The sequence below is a fragment of the Uranotaenia lowii genome, chromosome 3 (assembly GCF_029784155.1).
Source record: "Uranotaenia lowii strain MFRU-FL chromosome 3, ASM2978415v1, whole genome shotgun sequence".
Classification (NCBI taxonomy): domain Eukaryota; kingdom Metazoa; phylum Arthropoda; class Insecta; order Diptera; family Culicidae; genus Uranotaenia; species Uranotaenia lowii.
In genome coordinates, this window is record NC_073693.1 from 271,892,322 (window position 1) to 271,907,244 (window position 14,923).

The 14,923-nt window shown below is 38.6% G+C and overlaps 1 protein-coding gene across 4 annotated transcripts in view; it reads left to right on the plus strand.

Annotated features, from left to right (window-relative positions):
• The window catches only part of LOC129754293 (uncharacterized), a 107,290-nt gene that overhangs the window by 63,036 nt on the left and 29,331 nt on the right, over nucleotides 1–14,923 (plus strand). For all 4 annotated transcript variants that reach the window (XM_055750260.1, XM_055750261.1, XM_055750259.1 and 1 more), the window contains one exon: nucleotides 11,810–12,034. In XM_055750260.1, coding sequence (XP_055606235.1) covers nucleotides 11,810–12,034 — 225 coding nt within the window. The remainder of the gene's footprint in view (nucleotides 1–11,809; nucleotides 12,035–14,923) is intronic.

A 14,923-nucleotide genomic window follows, 5' to 3' on the forward strand; every position in this document is an offset into this window, starting at 1 on the left:
GTACTGCACAGAACACATTCTTCCGGCCCCTGGAATCGTTGAATGTGAGTAGCTGTGTGTGTGTGTAAGTGTGTTCAACTATGGTCATAAATCTTCCGCATTCGCCCGCCATATGCCCGGTGACAAATCCGGTACAAAATAGTAAAGGAGGTACAACGCATGCACATTCGGCGCCATAATTTCGGTGCGATATACACAAACCGGCAGTTCCCCACATTTTCCGGAGCCGGAAGCCGGATGTTGTAAGCACAAACTAACCTGATAAAGCGAGTGAGTTTGGTGGTGTTTTTTTTCCTACATTCTCATTTGCTAGTGAATGAAATTTCGAAACCACCACCTCCAGGATTAGAACCGAGTACATAGAAAGCTCTACAATTATCCTTTGGATTCACTCTTTTGAAAGTCGAAATTAACTTTCCGAAAGAAGAATTTTGGTAAGTGGCCGGTCGTATGTCATTGTTAAATGACAATAACTAGGATTAAGAGAGCTTCAACAAGTGGGAGCTCAGAAAATTCAAGTTTACCCTGATGCTTTGTTCGTTGGCACAAATTACATTTTGATGTAGTTACACTTATTTTAGATTTAAATATTAGATTTATAAGGGGAAAGTGCAGTTCCATAGGACACATTTTTTCTTTGCTCCATTACTTCTTTTCTATACCTATAATATAAAATGAAAAGAATAAATGGATGATTTTCTACATTTATAATGTATCATTTGGTTATTACATTTATTTTCTACTTTTACTTTTTTGTCAACGAAAATAACTTTAAGAAACTCTAGTCAAGCAAATTTAGCTAAAAAACATTTTTTTTTTCAGTACTTTTGATTGGTTAAAAAAATTGGAGTTGAGTTAATATTTTTATAATTTCTATGGAAATGTTTGCTTATGCAGAGCAACGACGATGACAGTTGATTTGAGATTTTTATCTCAACACATGTCCGACATATAGGGCTTTTGCACAGTGCATTAGTATAAGTAAGCCGTTGGACAAACAAAAGTGACAGCTCCATGTAAAATGAATACAAATCTACGAAAGAAAATTATTTTTGGAAGAATTTATGGAAACTAACGAATAATTTCTGGTGAATTGCACATTTTTAAGAAGACAGTGAATTATTGTACTCGATTGTGTGTTGTTTTTTCTGAATAAGAGTGCGATACGCTGGAAAAATGAAGATTCTTAATTGAAATACCGTTTTCAACGAAAGCACAAAAAATATTCCTCAAGCATCTAATTAAATTTCGCGATGAAAGCTCTTAGATCTACCTTTAGGTTCAAAACTAGATGAAATAGACCAGAATCTGTCAACAAAAAATCTGGGGGAACCGTTTCTAGTGCTTTACAAGGAAAGTTGTTTTTTTAACTATCGAACTGCTTGATTCCTCACTGATATTCAATCAAATATCAAAATAATCAATTACGGTTTCAAGCAGATGATTCGAAGTATACCTGAAGATGCTTGATTAGAGAAAAGACGCATACATTAAAGGAAAATCAGAAATTTTAGTTGAATTTTTTCTTTCCCACATATAAAAACAGTTAATGTTTGCCCAACAGACCTCTTGTATGTCTGTGTAGCAAAAGCCCTATTAAGGGTGGCCCTTAATAGTCGGGCTTTACTAGACTCTGGATCCGAAAGCAACTTCAAGACAGAGAGGCTCTATCAGCGGATGAAGATCTCCCTAAGGTGTTTTAATATCTCGGTACCTTGGATCAGCAAGGCAAACACAATTGTGAAGTACCAGATTTCAGCAGTTGTCAAGTCACATACAACTAGTTTTGTGAGGAATATGGAGTTTCTTATTCTACCAACGGTTACTGCAGATCTGCCTACTAGCAGCGTTACAGTATCATCATGGAAGTTCTCACAGGGTGTGGAACTAGCAAATTCAGGTTTTTACAATCGAAGGCGGTAGATATGATACTCGGCATACAGCATTTCTTTTCGTTCTTCCAAACCGACTACAAAATTCCGCTATGCAATAGATTGTCCATGGTGATAGAATCAGTATTTGGTTGGTTAGTCACCGGAGCAGTTGAACAGCCGGGTTCAACTCAGCGCATCGTTTGCAATACGGCTTCAACAGTACATCTCGATGTCCTTCTCACTAGGTTTTTTTTTTACGGATTGCATTCGGAGGCGAAGGATATACCCTACATGGGAGACCATACTCGCGCAATGCGCTCCACGGCAATTACTCGTTTTTATACGTGCTACACCACCAATCATCATCCACTTTTTATCACGGTTCACGACTCACGGGTTGGCAGTCCGTTCACCGCCTCTCGTGACTCGAGTCCCACATATGGCCTCTTGTCACAATTCGAGACGAGAACAACTCGCCTCTCCTCGGGTCTGGAGATATCCACACATCCCTCTATTTCTCCGTCTCGACTCTTCGAGACTCAACCTGAGGCCCATCCACTGGAACACATTTTCCCCGGAAGAACAACGCTGCGAGGCACAGTTTGTTCGCACAATCCAGCTATGCTGTGGGTTTACCGAAGAACGACCAGGTATTTTCGACGCTGGGCGAGTCGCGAGGCATAGCACTTTAGCGACTGCATGACTCTGAACGTCGATTGGCCAGAGATCCCGAGTTTCGAAACCAATACAACCAATTTATGGAGGAGTACGTGGACCTAAGGCACATGCGTAGGACGTATGTGAGCTCAGAGGAGCGTTGCCGATTTACCGCTACAAAGAATTCTGTGGAGGAAGTAGAAAAGTATGAGCTCACCACCGTTACACCAAACCGGCACCATTTCTCGCAACCAAAACACTGAAGCGGTTGGCCACCGATGAGCAGGAATCATATCCAATGGGATCCAAGGCAATCATGGAAGACGTCTACATGGATAACGTTTTAACCGGAATAACGCACCTTCGACACTTTGCGAACAACTCATAGGGCTAACGAAAAGCGGTGGATTTCGATTGAGAAAGTTCGCATCCAATTCGAAAACAGCCTTGCGATCAGTAGACGAGGAAGCCCTTGCATTACCGCACACGACAGCAATACAATTGGATTCTTACCTGGCAGTAAAAACCCTAGGACTTGTGTGGCAACACCGAACTGACATTTTGCGATTCAACTTCACCATATTGGAAACCCCGGAAAACGTAAGGCTAACGAAACGGAAAATTCTGTCGGTAATTGCATTGTTATTCGACCCGTTTGGTACGGTAGGAGCTGTCACCACAACTGCCAAAATTTTCATGCAGAGGCTGTGGACATTGAACGAGAAAGGAGAAAGAAGAAAGGCTTGACTGGGACCATCCTATTCCACCTGAAATTGAACGAGACTGGCGTGATTTCCATCGGCAGCTCCACTTGATGAACGAGTTGAAGAAACAGCGTTGTGCAATAATTCCTTATCCTTTAAGATGGAGCTGCATTTATTCTCGGACGCATCGGAGAAGGCGTATGGTGCCTGCGCATACATCAAAGCATCGATCCACAAGGAAAGACTTTCGTGCATCTACTCGTCGTGCGTGCGAGTGTCGAAATCGAAGGTCGCCCCTCTGAAATGCTAGTCGATACCCAGGCTGGAGCTGTGCGGAGCACTTTTATCAGCTGAATTATCCGGAAAGGTAAGGGGGGCGTAGAAGGTCGAAATGGATATGTTTTTCTGGATGGATTCAACATGCGTGCTGCAGTGGTTGAAGACGATTCAAACGAACGTTGGTTTAATTATGTTCGTTGTAAACCGTGTAGCGAAAATCCAATCAGCGACGGAGAACTGTGTTTGGAAACATGTTCCAGAGGTACAAAATCCAACAAATCTAATTTCCCGTGGCTTACATCCCGATCAGATCCAGGAGAACAACCTTTGGTGGAATGGTCCCGAATAGCTACCGCAGAATAATTATCCGGAACAACCCACCAGCTTTTGCACTGAGAGCGCAGATGCAGAAGTTCGGCATATTGCAGCGAACCTTACAACAAGTCAGACCGATTTCGGAATGGAATACGTTAGCAAATTCTCGTCGTTCAACAAGCTTATACGCAACACCGCATGCTGGATGCGACTGACGCAAATTTTGAGAAAAAATGAATCAAATCCCAATAGTTTTCTAACTGTGATGGAGCTTAGAGATGCCGAATACGGCGTAATCCGAAGAATGGAAGTGCTTAGCCGAAGGGAAGGAAGTTCATCGAAGTTCACCCCTAAGATGGTTTGTTCCTCGAATTTCTTCGGAAAACTTAATACGAGTTGGCCGTTGATTAGGAAAATCGAAAGCGTCAGAAGATACCAAAGACCCTATAGTTTTACTAGCGAAACACCCTTTTTCAGTTATGTTGTACGAACACTATCATCAGAAGTTAATGCACGCTGATACCCAGTTGTTGCTTAGTTACGTTCATTTCAAGTATTGGCCACTTGGAAGTAGGAATGTCCCCCGACAGATTGTATACAACTGTAAGCAGTGTTTCCGCTCCAAGCCAAGTCCCATTCAGCAGTTTATGGGTAAACTATCTTTAGCACGTGCAACAAGATCCAGACCGTTTTCCAAGACCGGCGTAGACTTCTTTGGACCAGTATACCTTTGCTTAGCACCAAGACGACCAGCAATCAAGGCATTTTTAGCAGTTTTCATCTGTCTTTGCACAAAGGCGGTACACCTCGAGCTAGTCTCAGACCTTTCAACGACGTAGTTCCACCTCCCATTGGTGCAGAGTGGAAACGTGTCTGCAAGTCCGGCGTATTGCAGATGTACGGCCAAGAGAACTACACCAAACCCACTAGAGGCTGTCGACGGGTCTGCCAAACCCGCGCGAAAGAAGTGGTGCACCCGGGTACTTAGGTACCAGTACTTGGGTATGTGCGTGATGGTCCAACACGCTTTCGGGGGGTCATGGCCCTGATATGCTGACGTGACCGGAAGGAGAGCGATCGCCAACTTGTTTTGCGCTTCGGTGGGTATAGACCCGACTCGCAAAATGAGTAGATGCGCAAAGTGGTGGCCAATGGTGGGCCGATAACTTAGGGACGTGTTTACACGTCAGTGTCCGAGAGGCACATTTTGCCGGAGGTGTCAGGGTTCGACACGCGTTTCGGGAATTGTTGCACCTGAACCGCGAGTGTGACCTGATGAGGGCGGTCTATAGCTCGATCTGCGCTTCGGGTGGTCAAGCGCCCGACTTGAAGATTGAATAGTTGCGCTGAGTGGTGACTTAAGTCAACACTATTTGTGAGTTCGGAGGAGTCTTAGTCCTACACGTGGCTTAGGGAGCTTACCCCCCCTACCCGCGTGTTTGAACAGAGAAAGTGTCGTCGACAACTCGCTTTGTGTTTCCGGACTTTGGACTGGATTTACAAAGTTAGTAGTTGCGCTGCGTGGGGACCTCATTCACACGATGAGATATCGGGTTCTAACTTATCAGAGGAGGGGTTGCGCATCGAGTTGTGTTAGAATGAGGTATTGCTGATAGAGGATTCGGAAATGAGTATTGCCTTGGAGCGCACTAGCGCGAATTGACCTCCCAATATTGAAGCAAAGTGTGTCAAACAGTTCGAGGTGGGAACAAAGGTCAGTGGCCCCAGGTGGACTTTATGGCGTAGGGGGTACAGTGTTCCTTAGTGATTGTATCATGAGTCGGACCCAGAGTAGCAAACTGGGGGGACGCGGTGGCTCGCCGTGCCTTGGAATGCAATCCGTAAATTGGATTTACCACCTGGGTTAACAACTAATAAAAAAAAAGACCTTTCAACGGATCGTTTCTTACAAGCATTGCGCCGATGACGGCACCAATTTCGTTGTAGCTCGCAACTTTCATCGAGAATTGCTAAATCTTTTGTGTAACCGTCAACATCAGGAGAAGGTTCCAAGAAGAGTGAAACCAAACATATCCAATGGCATTTCATCCCTCCAGCAACCCCTCCCTTCGGAGGCCTTTGGAAAGCCGCAGTTCGATCGGCCAAGAAGCATCTTCTCAAAGTTCTTGGAGAAAACGCTGTTCCCTTTGAAGATATGACAACGATTCTTGTTCAAGTAGAGTATTGTTTAAACTCGAGACCAATCACTGCGTTAAGCGATGACCAAAATAATCTTCAACCATTGACACCCGGGCATTTCTTAATTGGTAAGGCGTTTCAGCAACTACCAGAAAGAGACTACAGTGAGATACCGATGAATCGACTAAATCAGAGCCAAGTTCTACAGAAGAAAATTCAGCATTTCTGAAATAGATGGAGTGTTGAGTATCTGTTGGGAAACCCAATCATCATCAAGGACGATAATCTAACCCTGCCGCAGGAAGATGGGACGAGTTGAGAAGCTGCATCCAGGATCAGAAGGTGTTGTGAAAGTAGTTAATCTGAAGACCGTTACTTACTTTACGCCCAATTAAAAAATCTCTGCATACTATCAGAAGCGTTTCAGCCATAAGAAGATGACCCACGTTCCTACGAAAACCAGACAGATCAGACCACCCGTTTGTGTTGGTGAGATTGATATTTTATATCTAGAAACGCAAGCGGTTTCACGGTGGGCGAGGATGTTGGGTTACTAGAGAGCTTGTCGAAGACCCTACTTACAACACTGAGTCATTATGTGAGGAAAACGGACAATTTAGGGAGATTCAGCTGGGAAGCTGACAACATCTATAATTAGCAGCTGATCGCTGCACCTGTCTTATAAGATAGAAACTTAAATGCATCAAATTCAAACAAAACCACTTTGGCATTGTATCCAGTTCTTTAGTTATTAGTATAATCGCCATTCGAATAAATAGATGTAGTCATGTAAAATTGTAGCAAATAAATGTTCAAGTTCAGCGTGTTGTGATCAATATATTGAAAATGATCTTCAAAATGTTAACAAACAAATGAAATATTGTCCAAAGTTTAACTCAAAAGGGTACCAAAGCTATTATGATTTTTTTACTTTCAAAATTGTCCTTTAGTTATCCTAATTCATCCAAAATTTGTGTTTGATCCCGATTTTTTCACAATTGTAATGTTTTTTTTTCTAAAAATTATTACAAAGTCATCCAACAATAATCCTCATTTATTCAAGCTCTTTTAAGATGACTGCAAAATTTTTCCTATATTGTTTTTAATTTCTTGCAGTGTTCGGCATGAAAGCGCTAATCGCTAATTTGTCTGCTCCGTTATTGTTAGATAATTATCGTTTTCATTTATTTTTCCACCATACTTTTGTACTAGCAGATAGACAAACTCCACCACAAGTAATCAGTCAAGGAAGAATGCTGATACATGTTTTTTTGAAGTGTCTGGCGTTAAATCGCTAATCGCTAATTAGTCCGCTACTTTTTTGAAGACAAATTTATCTTCTAACGGGATTTCTGTTGAATTAACGGGTAAATAAACTCCACTAAGTGCAAATATTCAAGCAGGAACGCTAATAAATGTTATTTTATATTAATTGGTGTAGTTTTTTTAGCCGTAAGTTCTCCAAAAATAATGTTAAAAAATAAATATATAAACAAAAATGTAGCGGACTAACAAGCGAATAGCGTTTTAATGCCGACCTCTGATTTCTTGAAACTGTCTTAGAAGATTGAGTCGATATGGGGTCATTTTTAAATTTCTCAAACCTTTAAAAGCTCCATTTTGGTTCCAAATTGATCCATGATTATTTGCAGAATTTTTAAGTAACGTTTACATGATCAAATTAAAGATTTTAGGTTTGTTTGGGATTTTTTTTTTACTGAATTTTCTCAAGGAAAATTTCCGCTGTACATCTTTTTAAAAAATTTTAACTTCGTATCTTTTTAGACAAAAATTAGACAATTAGGTGTTGAATGGGACATTAGACTGAGTCGATTTGGGATCATTTTTTAATTTTCCAAACCCAAGTGGTCTATACAGCTTCGTTTCGGTTAAAAACTCATCCATGATTTTTTGAAAAAATTTTTAAGTACCGTGTACTTGAGTAAATTTGAAAAGTAGTCATGCAATACCTCGCTAGGCACCCAGTAGTCGTGTCAATTGAATTTATTGTTCATTAATGCGAAAAGACATAACTGTTTAACCTGTTTAACAGCTAATAACTTTCTTTGTCTAATAAGATACGATAAGATACCTTCGACAAAATTGTTCAGCGGAAAATTTCCTTTAGATAATTTATAAATCAGCACCAAAATCTTTAAAAGGCTCGGTTGCACAGAAGATAAATAAATGATGATGATTTTTCAGTACTAAATATTCAATTTTCCCCTACAAATCTAAAAGTTCAATTTTTCTTCATGTAAACGTTACTTAAAAATTTCCCCAAAAAACATGGATGAGTAAGCTTTTTAGACCCCAGGGTTTGAGAAATTAAAAAATGACCCCAAATTGACTCAGTCTAATGGGGCATGTCTTCCGGCATTGAAAAACAATAAATTCAGTTGACATCACTGCTGGGTGCATAACAAACTTTTTATGCAATACTTCTCGAGCAGTGATGCCAATCAATTTTTTTTTCAATGCCTTAAAACATACAAAAGAATCGTTCTAAGGACAAAAAACCCCAAAAATCAAACCATATTTTGTTTTTTGTTTTGTCTGGGATATCAAAGGTAAAGCAGTATTTGGAATATGGAGCAAAATCAACTCATGTCAAAAACGTTAGTATAATTTCAAGTCTCAAAATTGTCCATAAGTTTTTGAAATTGTTTGCTCAACCTTTTAAATTGTTTGAAAAAATTTTTTAACTTTCATAAAATTGTTGAAAAACTGTTGAAATTTTTCTTTAAATTATTCCACATTGTCCTTAAATAGCTTTAAAATTGTCTTAACATAAGCTTGCCCGATTGCCCCATTTTATTCAGGATTTCCTGGAAAAAACCAATTCAAAATTTGAGAAAAGCTCGGTTAACCAGATCCGGCCCAGCCCGGATAACCAGATCTCATAGAAGAGCCCGTGTTTTGCCCGGATTCATTCACCTTATTTCACCAGGTTATACATTTTTATTTATGCGTTCAATACGAATTTCTTTGAACAAGTTTTAAAAAATAATCATGAAAGGTTTTATAGGAGCCTAAAAGTTTTGATGGAAAAAACATTTCTTTCAATTTTATTCTTGATTTTTGTTAAGTAATTCCTGAGTTTTGACAAAACTGTCCCGAATATTACCCGGATTTTTGGTCGGTTTCATTTGGTTCCGCATGATTTTTTATTTTACACGATTACAACTCTTTTCAAAAACTCCTGATCTTTGTCGAAAAGTAAAACTAAATGCTGCAGAAATGCTACAACGTAGTTTTATTTGCCTCACCTAGTCTAAATTGTATCAAAATGGTCCCAAAATTGTTCCCAATTGGTCAAAAAAGACCTTAAGGGGGGAGTAGGGTCTAACACTTTCAAAAAGTCGATTTTTTATCATTTTTTTATTTTCTTGTTGTAAAACATTTCAAGAATGTTGTGTCAAATTTTCAAGTCAATCGAAGCAAAACTGTAGAAATTATAGGCCTTTATCTCCTCTTATCTAATACTGCAAGAGAGAGAGAGAGAGAGCAGAAACTTCAAACGCGTTTTTCTCGAAACGATTTTCTTTTTTTTTTTACTTTGGGGAGATTTTACAGATAAAAAATGGCGGATTTTTTCGTAAAAAATCGTAGTTTTTGAAGTGAAAGCCACGAAAATTCAAAAAAAAAATTTTTTAAGTTAAATAAAATCGTTGGGGTCCAGAAAAACATTAATTGAAAATATTTTGCTCTGATTTTTTGACTTCAGATGATTCTGTGCTGAGATACAGTGTCCACAGCAAATCCTGTTTTCTAAAAGGCATCCTCGAAAGTGCTTCGTCACCGGCTCATTTTTCAATATTTTTCCACGAAAGGAGGAAGTGACACAAGAAGAATTTTATATTAGTTCCTGCTTTATTCCAAATGTAAAAAGAAATAAAAAAAAATACTCCCGCGGGCTTTACTCTATCTCAATAGACGGAATTCGCGCAGAATCGACACAGTACCTGACATGAACCTCTCAAAATTGAATGAAACTTTGTGTGTATAATCTTCACGTAGTTGAGGCGTTTGGCATACTTAGTTTTCCCGAAAAAAAGAAATAGACTCACATTTGAAAAGGGCAAAACATTTCAGACCAATTTTTTATGAAAATATTTTCTCTAAAATTACATTTCAACTGTGGTCTACGGAAGAATTTTAGAAAAATAATTGAATTTTTAGAAAAAAAAATATTGAAAAAAATCATTTGAAATACTACACTTAGAAAAATGCATTTTTAAAACTAAAACTCAGATATTATAGTTCTGGAAAAATATTTTTCTCAGAGTAGGATTTCCTCGAAAAATCAATATTCCTTTTTAGAAATTTTATCATTTTTAAAAAACTCTCTCAAAAACCACATGTGTTTAAGAATTGCCATTTTCGCGCTAAAAATTTTTATAAAAAATTTGCTTGAAAAGTTTAGCCCTTTTTAAATGTTAGTCAAGATCTTTTTTGGGAAAACAAAGTATTCCAAGTTGCTTTACTAGGAATGATCTTTATGTCCACAAAGTTTCTTTGACTTCTGAGAGGTTCAAGCCAACTTCGTGTCGATTCGGCATGAAGTCCGTCAATAGTTTTCTTAAATGATTTTGAACTGTCTAAATTTTGCGAATTGTCTCAGTTATCAGAGATATACCAGTAGCGAGTTTTGTCCTTCCTTCAAACAGCTGCAATTCTTTCAGTATTTGAAGCAAGTGACATGTCTCGGAAAGTTTAATTTTGCGTTGTTAATTGAAAACTTGAAATCGTTTCAAATTTCTCCGCCCACTGGGAAAGCAATTCAGCGTGATTTTATTGTTATTTCTAAGGTAAAGCTTTGTTCGTCAGGCAGCAGGGACTTCACAGTTACAGGAAAGCCTATAGACACTATAATTTCATATAGTCTGGAAAAGAGAATGACGGGAGCCAATTGAACTGTCATTCGCGGGAGCCAATCGAGCAAACTTTCTAAATATTGCAAAATCATGGTGGAAGTATTGTGATTCACAAAGCTTTTTTGGCTATTTAGTAACAATAACTAAAGGTATTTCGTATAATTTTCACTATGTATTCACCTATAGATTATAACATGTTTTTCAAAAACGATTTCGAGGTCAATTAACAAGAAAAGCATTTAATTTACGAATCTAAAAAACTATTTTATATTTTGCAACTGGAAAGAGTTATGAAGAGCTTGAACATTATCATAGAATGCTCGATTGGCTCCGCGCGAATGACAGTTCGATTGGCTCCCGTCATTCTCTTTGCCAGACTATATGAAATTATAGTGTCTATAGGAAAGCCCAGCCCAAACAAGTGCCATTCTTCTGAGGATTCTTCTCAGTGATTTCCATCACCGCGTTTCATTGTAGCAAACAACACTTGGGAGCGAGGACGCGGGGAGGACGGGGAAAGAAAACACAAATAAAGCCACCCACAAAAGAGGCTTGCCGGACAGAGAGTGGAAGCCAAAAGTGCCTTCGGAGCACTCCCGAGACCACACAATCGGAATCAGGCAACCATGCGTGTAAAATCCTTTATTCGTTTCGGTGAAAGCGATAATACATTTGTGTGTTCGTTTGTGTATTCAAAAGCTTGTGAAAAAGTACTTAGCCGTTATGTAAACGGCGGCGTTTTAAATTATTTTGTGTGTAAAAAATACTCACCCGTATTATCATCATCGTAAAGGTAAATCACCGGTTGGGTAAACATTCTCATTTTCCGGAAATTAATGGAAGAAAAAGAATACCTGTGATTCAAAATATCAATTAAATTTCTCTCGTTTGAGAATATTTTCAAAAAACTTCATGCTTTCGGTAATATTTATACAACATTCCATCTTCTTCTCATCTTTTCCAGGATATTGGCCTTTCGGGTTCACCTGGTGCAACATTTACGTGACGTGTGATGTGTTGGCGTGTTCGGCTAGCATTCTGCACATGTGTTTCATCAGCCTAAGTCGCTATCTGGGAATTCGAAATCCACTGGGGAGCCGGCATCACTCGACCAAACGACTGACGGGGATCAAAATCGCCCTGGTGTGGCTGCTGGCGATGCTCGTCTCCAGTTCCATCACCGTTTTGGGTAAGTTGTGGGAGAAAGTATTAAAAAATAGCTTTTTTGAATAGAGCGAATCTCGAAATTATGCTTCAATGAACCAGTCATGCGAAGGACATAACTTAATTCTAAATTAATAAAATTTGGTGCCGCAGACAAAACAAAATGCCTCCATTAACCTTGTTTACATTAAAGTCAAAAGCACGATAAGGTTTTGCATCACGTACTTCTTTCAATTTGTTATTGTAGATTCAGGGCATCCAAACCCTCATGTTTTCTAGAACAGGTTTTGGCCATCAACATAAAGGGTGCCCACGATGAAATTGCCACACGCAAAATTGATTCGCAAAATTCGAGTTTTCATCCGATTACCATCAGATTTCCAGGAATTAAAAATTACTATTAAACTTCATTCTACTATTTTACTCGTATTTTATTTATAGTTTATACGTAAATGCCCAAACCTTGGCCTTAACCCAGGCCATAAGGTTCTGCACAACCTGTGAATCAACGGTTTTTTGCATGTAAACCCATTTTTTCTTCAGTTCCTCGACTGTCTTCACTACCTTAGGTCGTTTAAGAAGGTGCTGCTTCATAATCTCGCCCCAGTACTTCTCCGGATTAGTGGCATGAGGCCAAATCTGGTCACTTCCATCTGTACCGTTGAGCCGTCAACACGTACGCCGGAGCATCGTATCGTTGCTGTGTACCTGCAGGAACATTTTACATTATTTATTTTTTCCTTACCTGTATTTCAATCAGCACTTTTCAGTGCTAAAATTATTTTCATTTTCTTTTATTCATATTTTCTCTTTTCTTTCCAGCATGGGGAAGCTCAAGGGTCGGAAGAAAACGGATTGCTGAACCTAATCCAGGGCCATCTGCCAAATAAGTTCAAATTTCCAATTCATTCGATGTCCTTCATAACATCGGTGATGAGGAAATATTCATATTTAATTCTGATAAGAGTACTAAGAAACCTTCTTCTTCTTCTTATACTCTTAAAAACGAAAAGATTCACCAATAACGGTCACGATTCCTGACTTCAATGCCTTTCGAAAAGAAACCGTCACTTCCGTCAAGGATGTGAAGATTTCTTTTCAGATCGGTCGAAGGGGAACTGCTCGTATATTGGCGGAATCTTTTAATGATTTTCAAAAAATTTTAAATTATTTGAATAATAAAAAACACCAATTTTTTACGTACGACACTAGAGGTGATCGTCCTTTTAAAGTTGTACTTCGTGGTCTCACCGGCGATCAGACACCGGATGAGATCACAAATGAATTAAATTCTTTGTTAGGTTTTTCTCCAATTCAAGTAATTCAAATGAGGAAAAGAACCAACACGAATAATACCAGTAGTGTTGGTTTTGCTCCTGAACTTTATTTGATCCATTTTAAAAAGGATCAGGTTAATAATTTGAAAATTTTGGAAAAGGCTCGTCTTATGTTTCATTGTCGAGTAAAATTTGAACCTTTTCGTAAATCCCATACCAATTTTTTACAAAATATTACGCAATGTCGTCGTTGTCAAGCTTTTTGTCATGGCACTAAAAATTGTAGAATGAATGCCAGATGCATGTTTTGCGGCTCATTCGATCATGAAAAATCTAAATGCCTTTTTGGTGGTGATAAGCCAAAAACAGAATTTTTTAAGTGTGCGAATTGCGCAGGTAATCATTCCTCGAATTCTCTAGATTGTCCCGTTAGGGCAAAAATTGTTGCTTCTAGGAAAAATCCCAAAGTTTCCAGAAAAGTTTCTTCTCCTCCTTCCTCTTTTTCGTCTACACACGTCAGACCGGCAAACAACCTGCCTGTTCGCAGTCAGCCTCGGCCTACATTGGAATCACGGCTGGGTAATACCCGAAGTGATTTTAATGTTACCTGGGCTGATTCTGCGCCACAGACTCGTTGTTTATCGTTCTCAGAGGTGGTTGAAAATGGGTTGCCCTCTTCAGGTTTAACTAATAAAAATGGGAAAAAACCAAGTCTCAACGTTCATGCGAAGGCTTGGGAAAATCCCCGAAATTCAAATACTTTTTCTTCTCCTTCCTCTTCTGATTCTAACAATTTTGTTGATTTGGGTGAGATTACTGAGGAAAAATTAAAATTTTTGCATCAAAATTTAATGGAAATGATGCAACTTATGTTGAAAGCAAATTCAATGTTTGAAGCTTTCCAAACTTCTTTTAATTATGCTAACAAAATTATTATGACTTTACGATTCCCTCATGGATCCAAATAGATGTTTAAATATTATGAATTGGAATGCTAGATCTTTGCTGGCTAACCAAGATGAATTCTTTTTATTTTTGAAAACTCAAAACATACATATTGCTGCCATCACTGAAACTTTTTTAAAGCCGGAAAATAACTTGAAAAGCAATGCTTTCTTTAAAATTTTGCGAAATGATCGACTTGATCGACAAGGTGGGGGTGTAGCTATTGTCATATATAGTCGTCTCAAATTTAGACTTCTTTCTTCTTTCAATACAAAAGTCTTAGAAACAATTGGAATTGAATTAGAAACTTCTATGGGGAAAATTATAATTGTTGCCGCATATTTGCCTTTTCAATGTAGCGGTGAACAGAAAAATTTTTTGAAGGGAGATTTACAAAAACTCACCAGAAATAAATCTAAATTTTTTATTATTGGTGACTTTAATGCAAAACACCGATCTTAGAATAATATTTCATCAAATTCAAATGGGAATATTTTGTTTAATGACTGCTCTGCAGGTTATTATACTGTTGAATATCCTAATGGGCATACTTGTTTTTCTTTAATTAGAAATCCCTCCACAATTGATTTGGTTCTAACGGATTTAGGCGAGCATTGTAGTCAATTAGTTACTCATGCGGACCTCGATTCAGACCACCTTCCAGTAACATTTTCTTTATCCCAAAGTCCCAT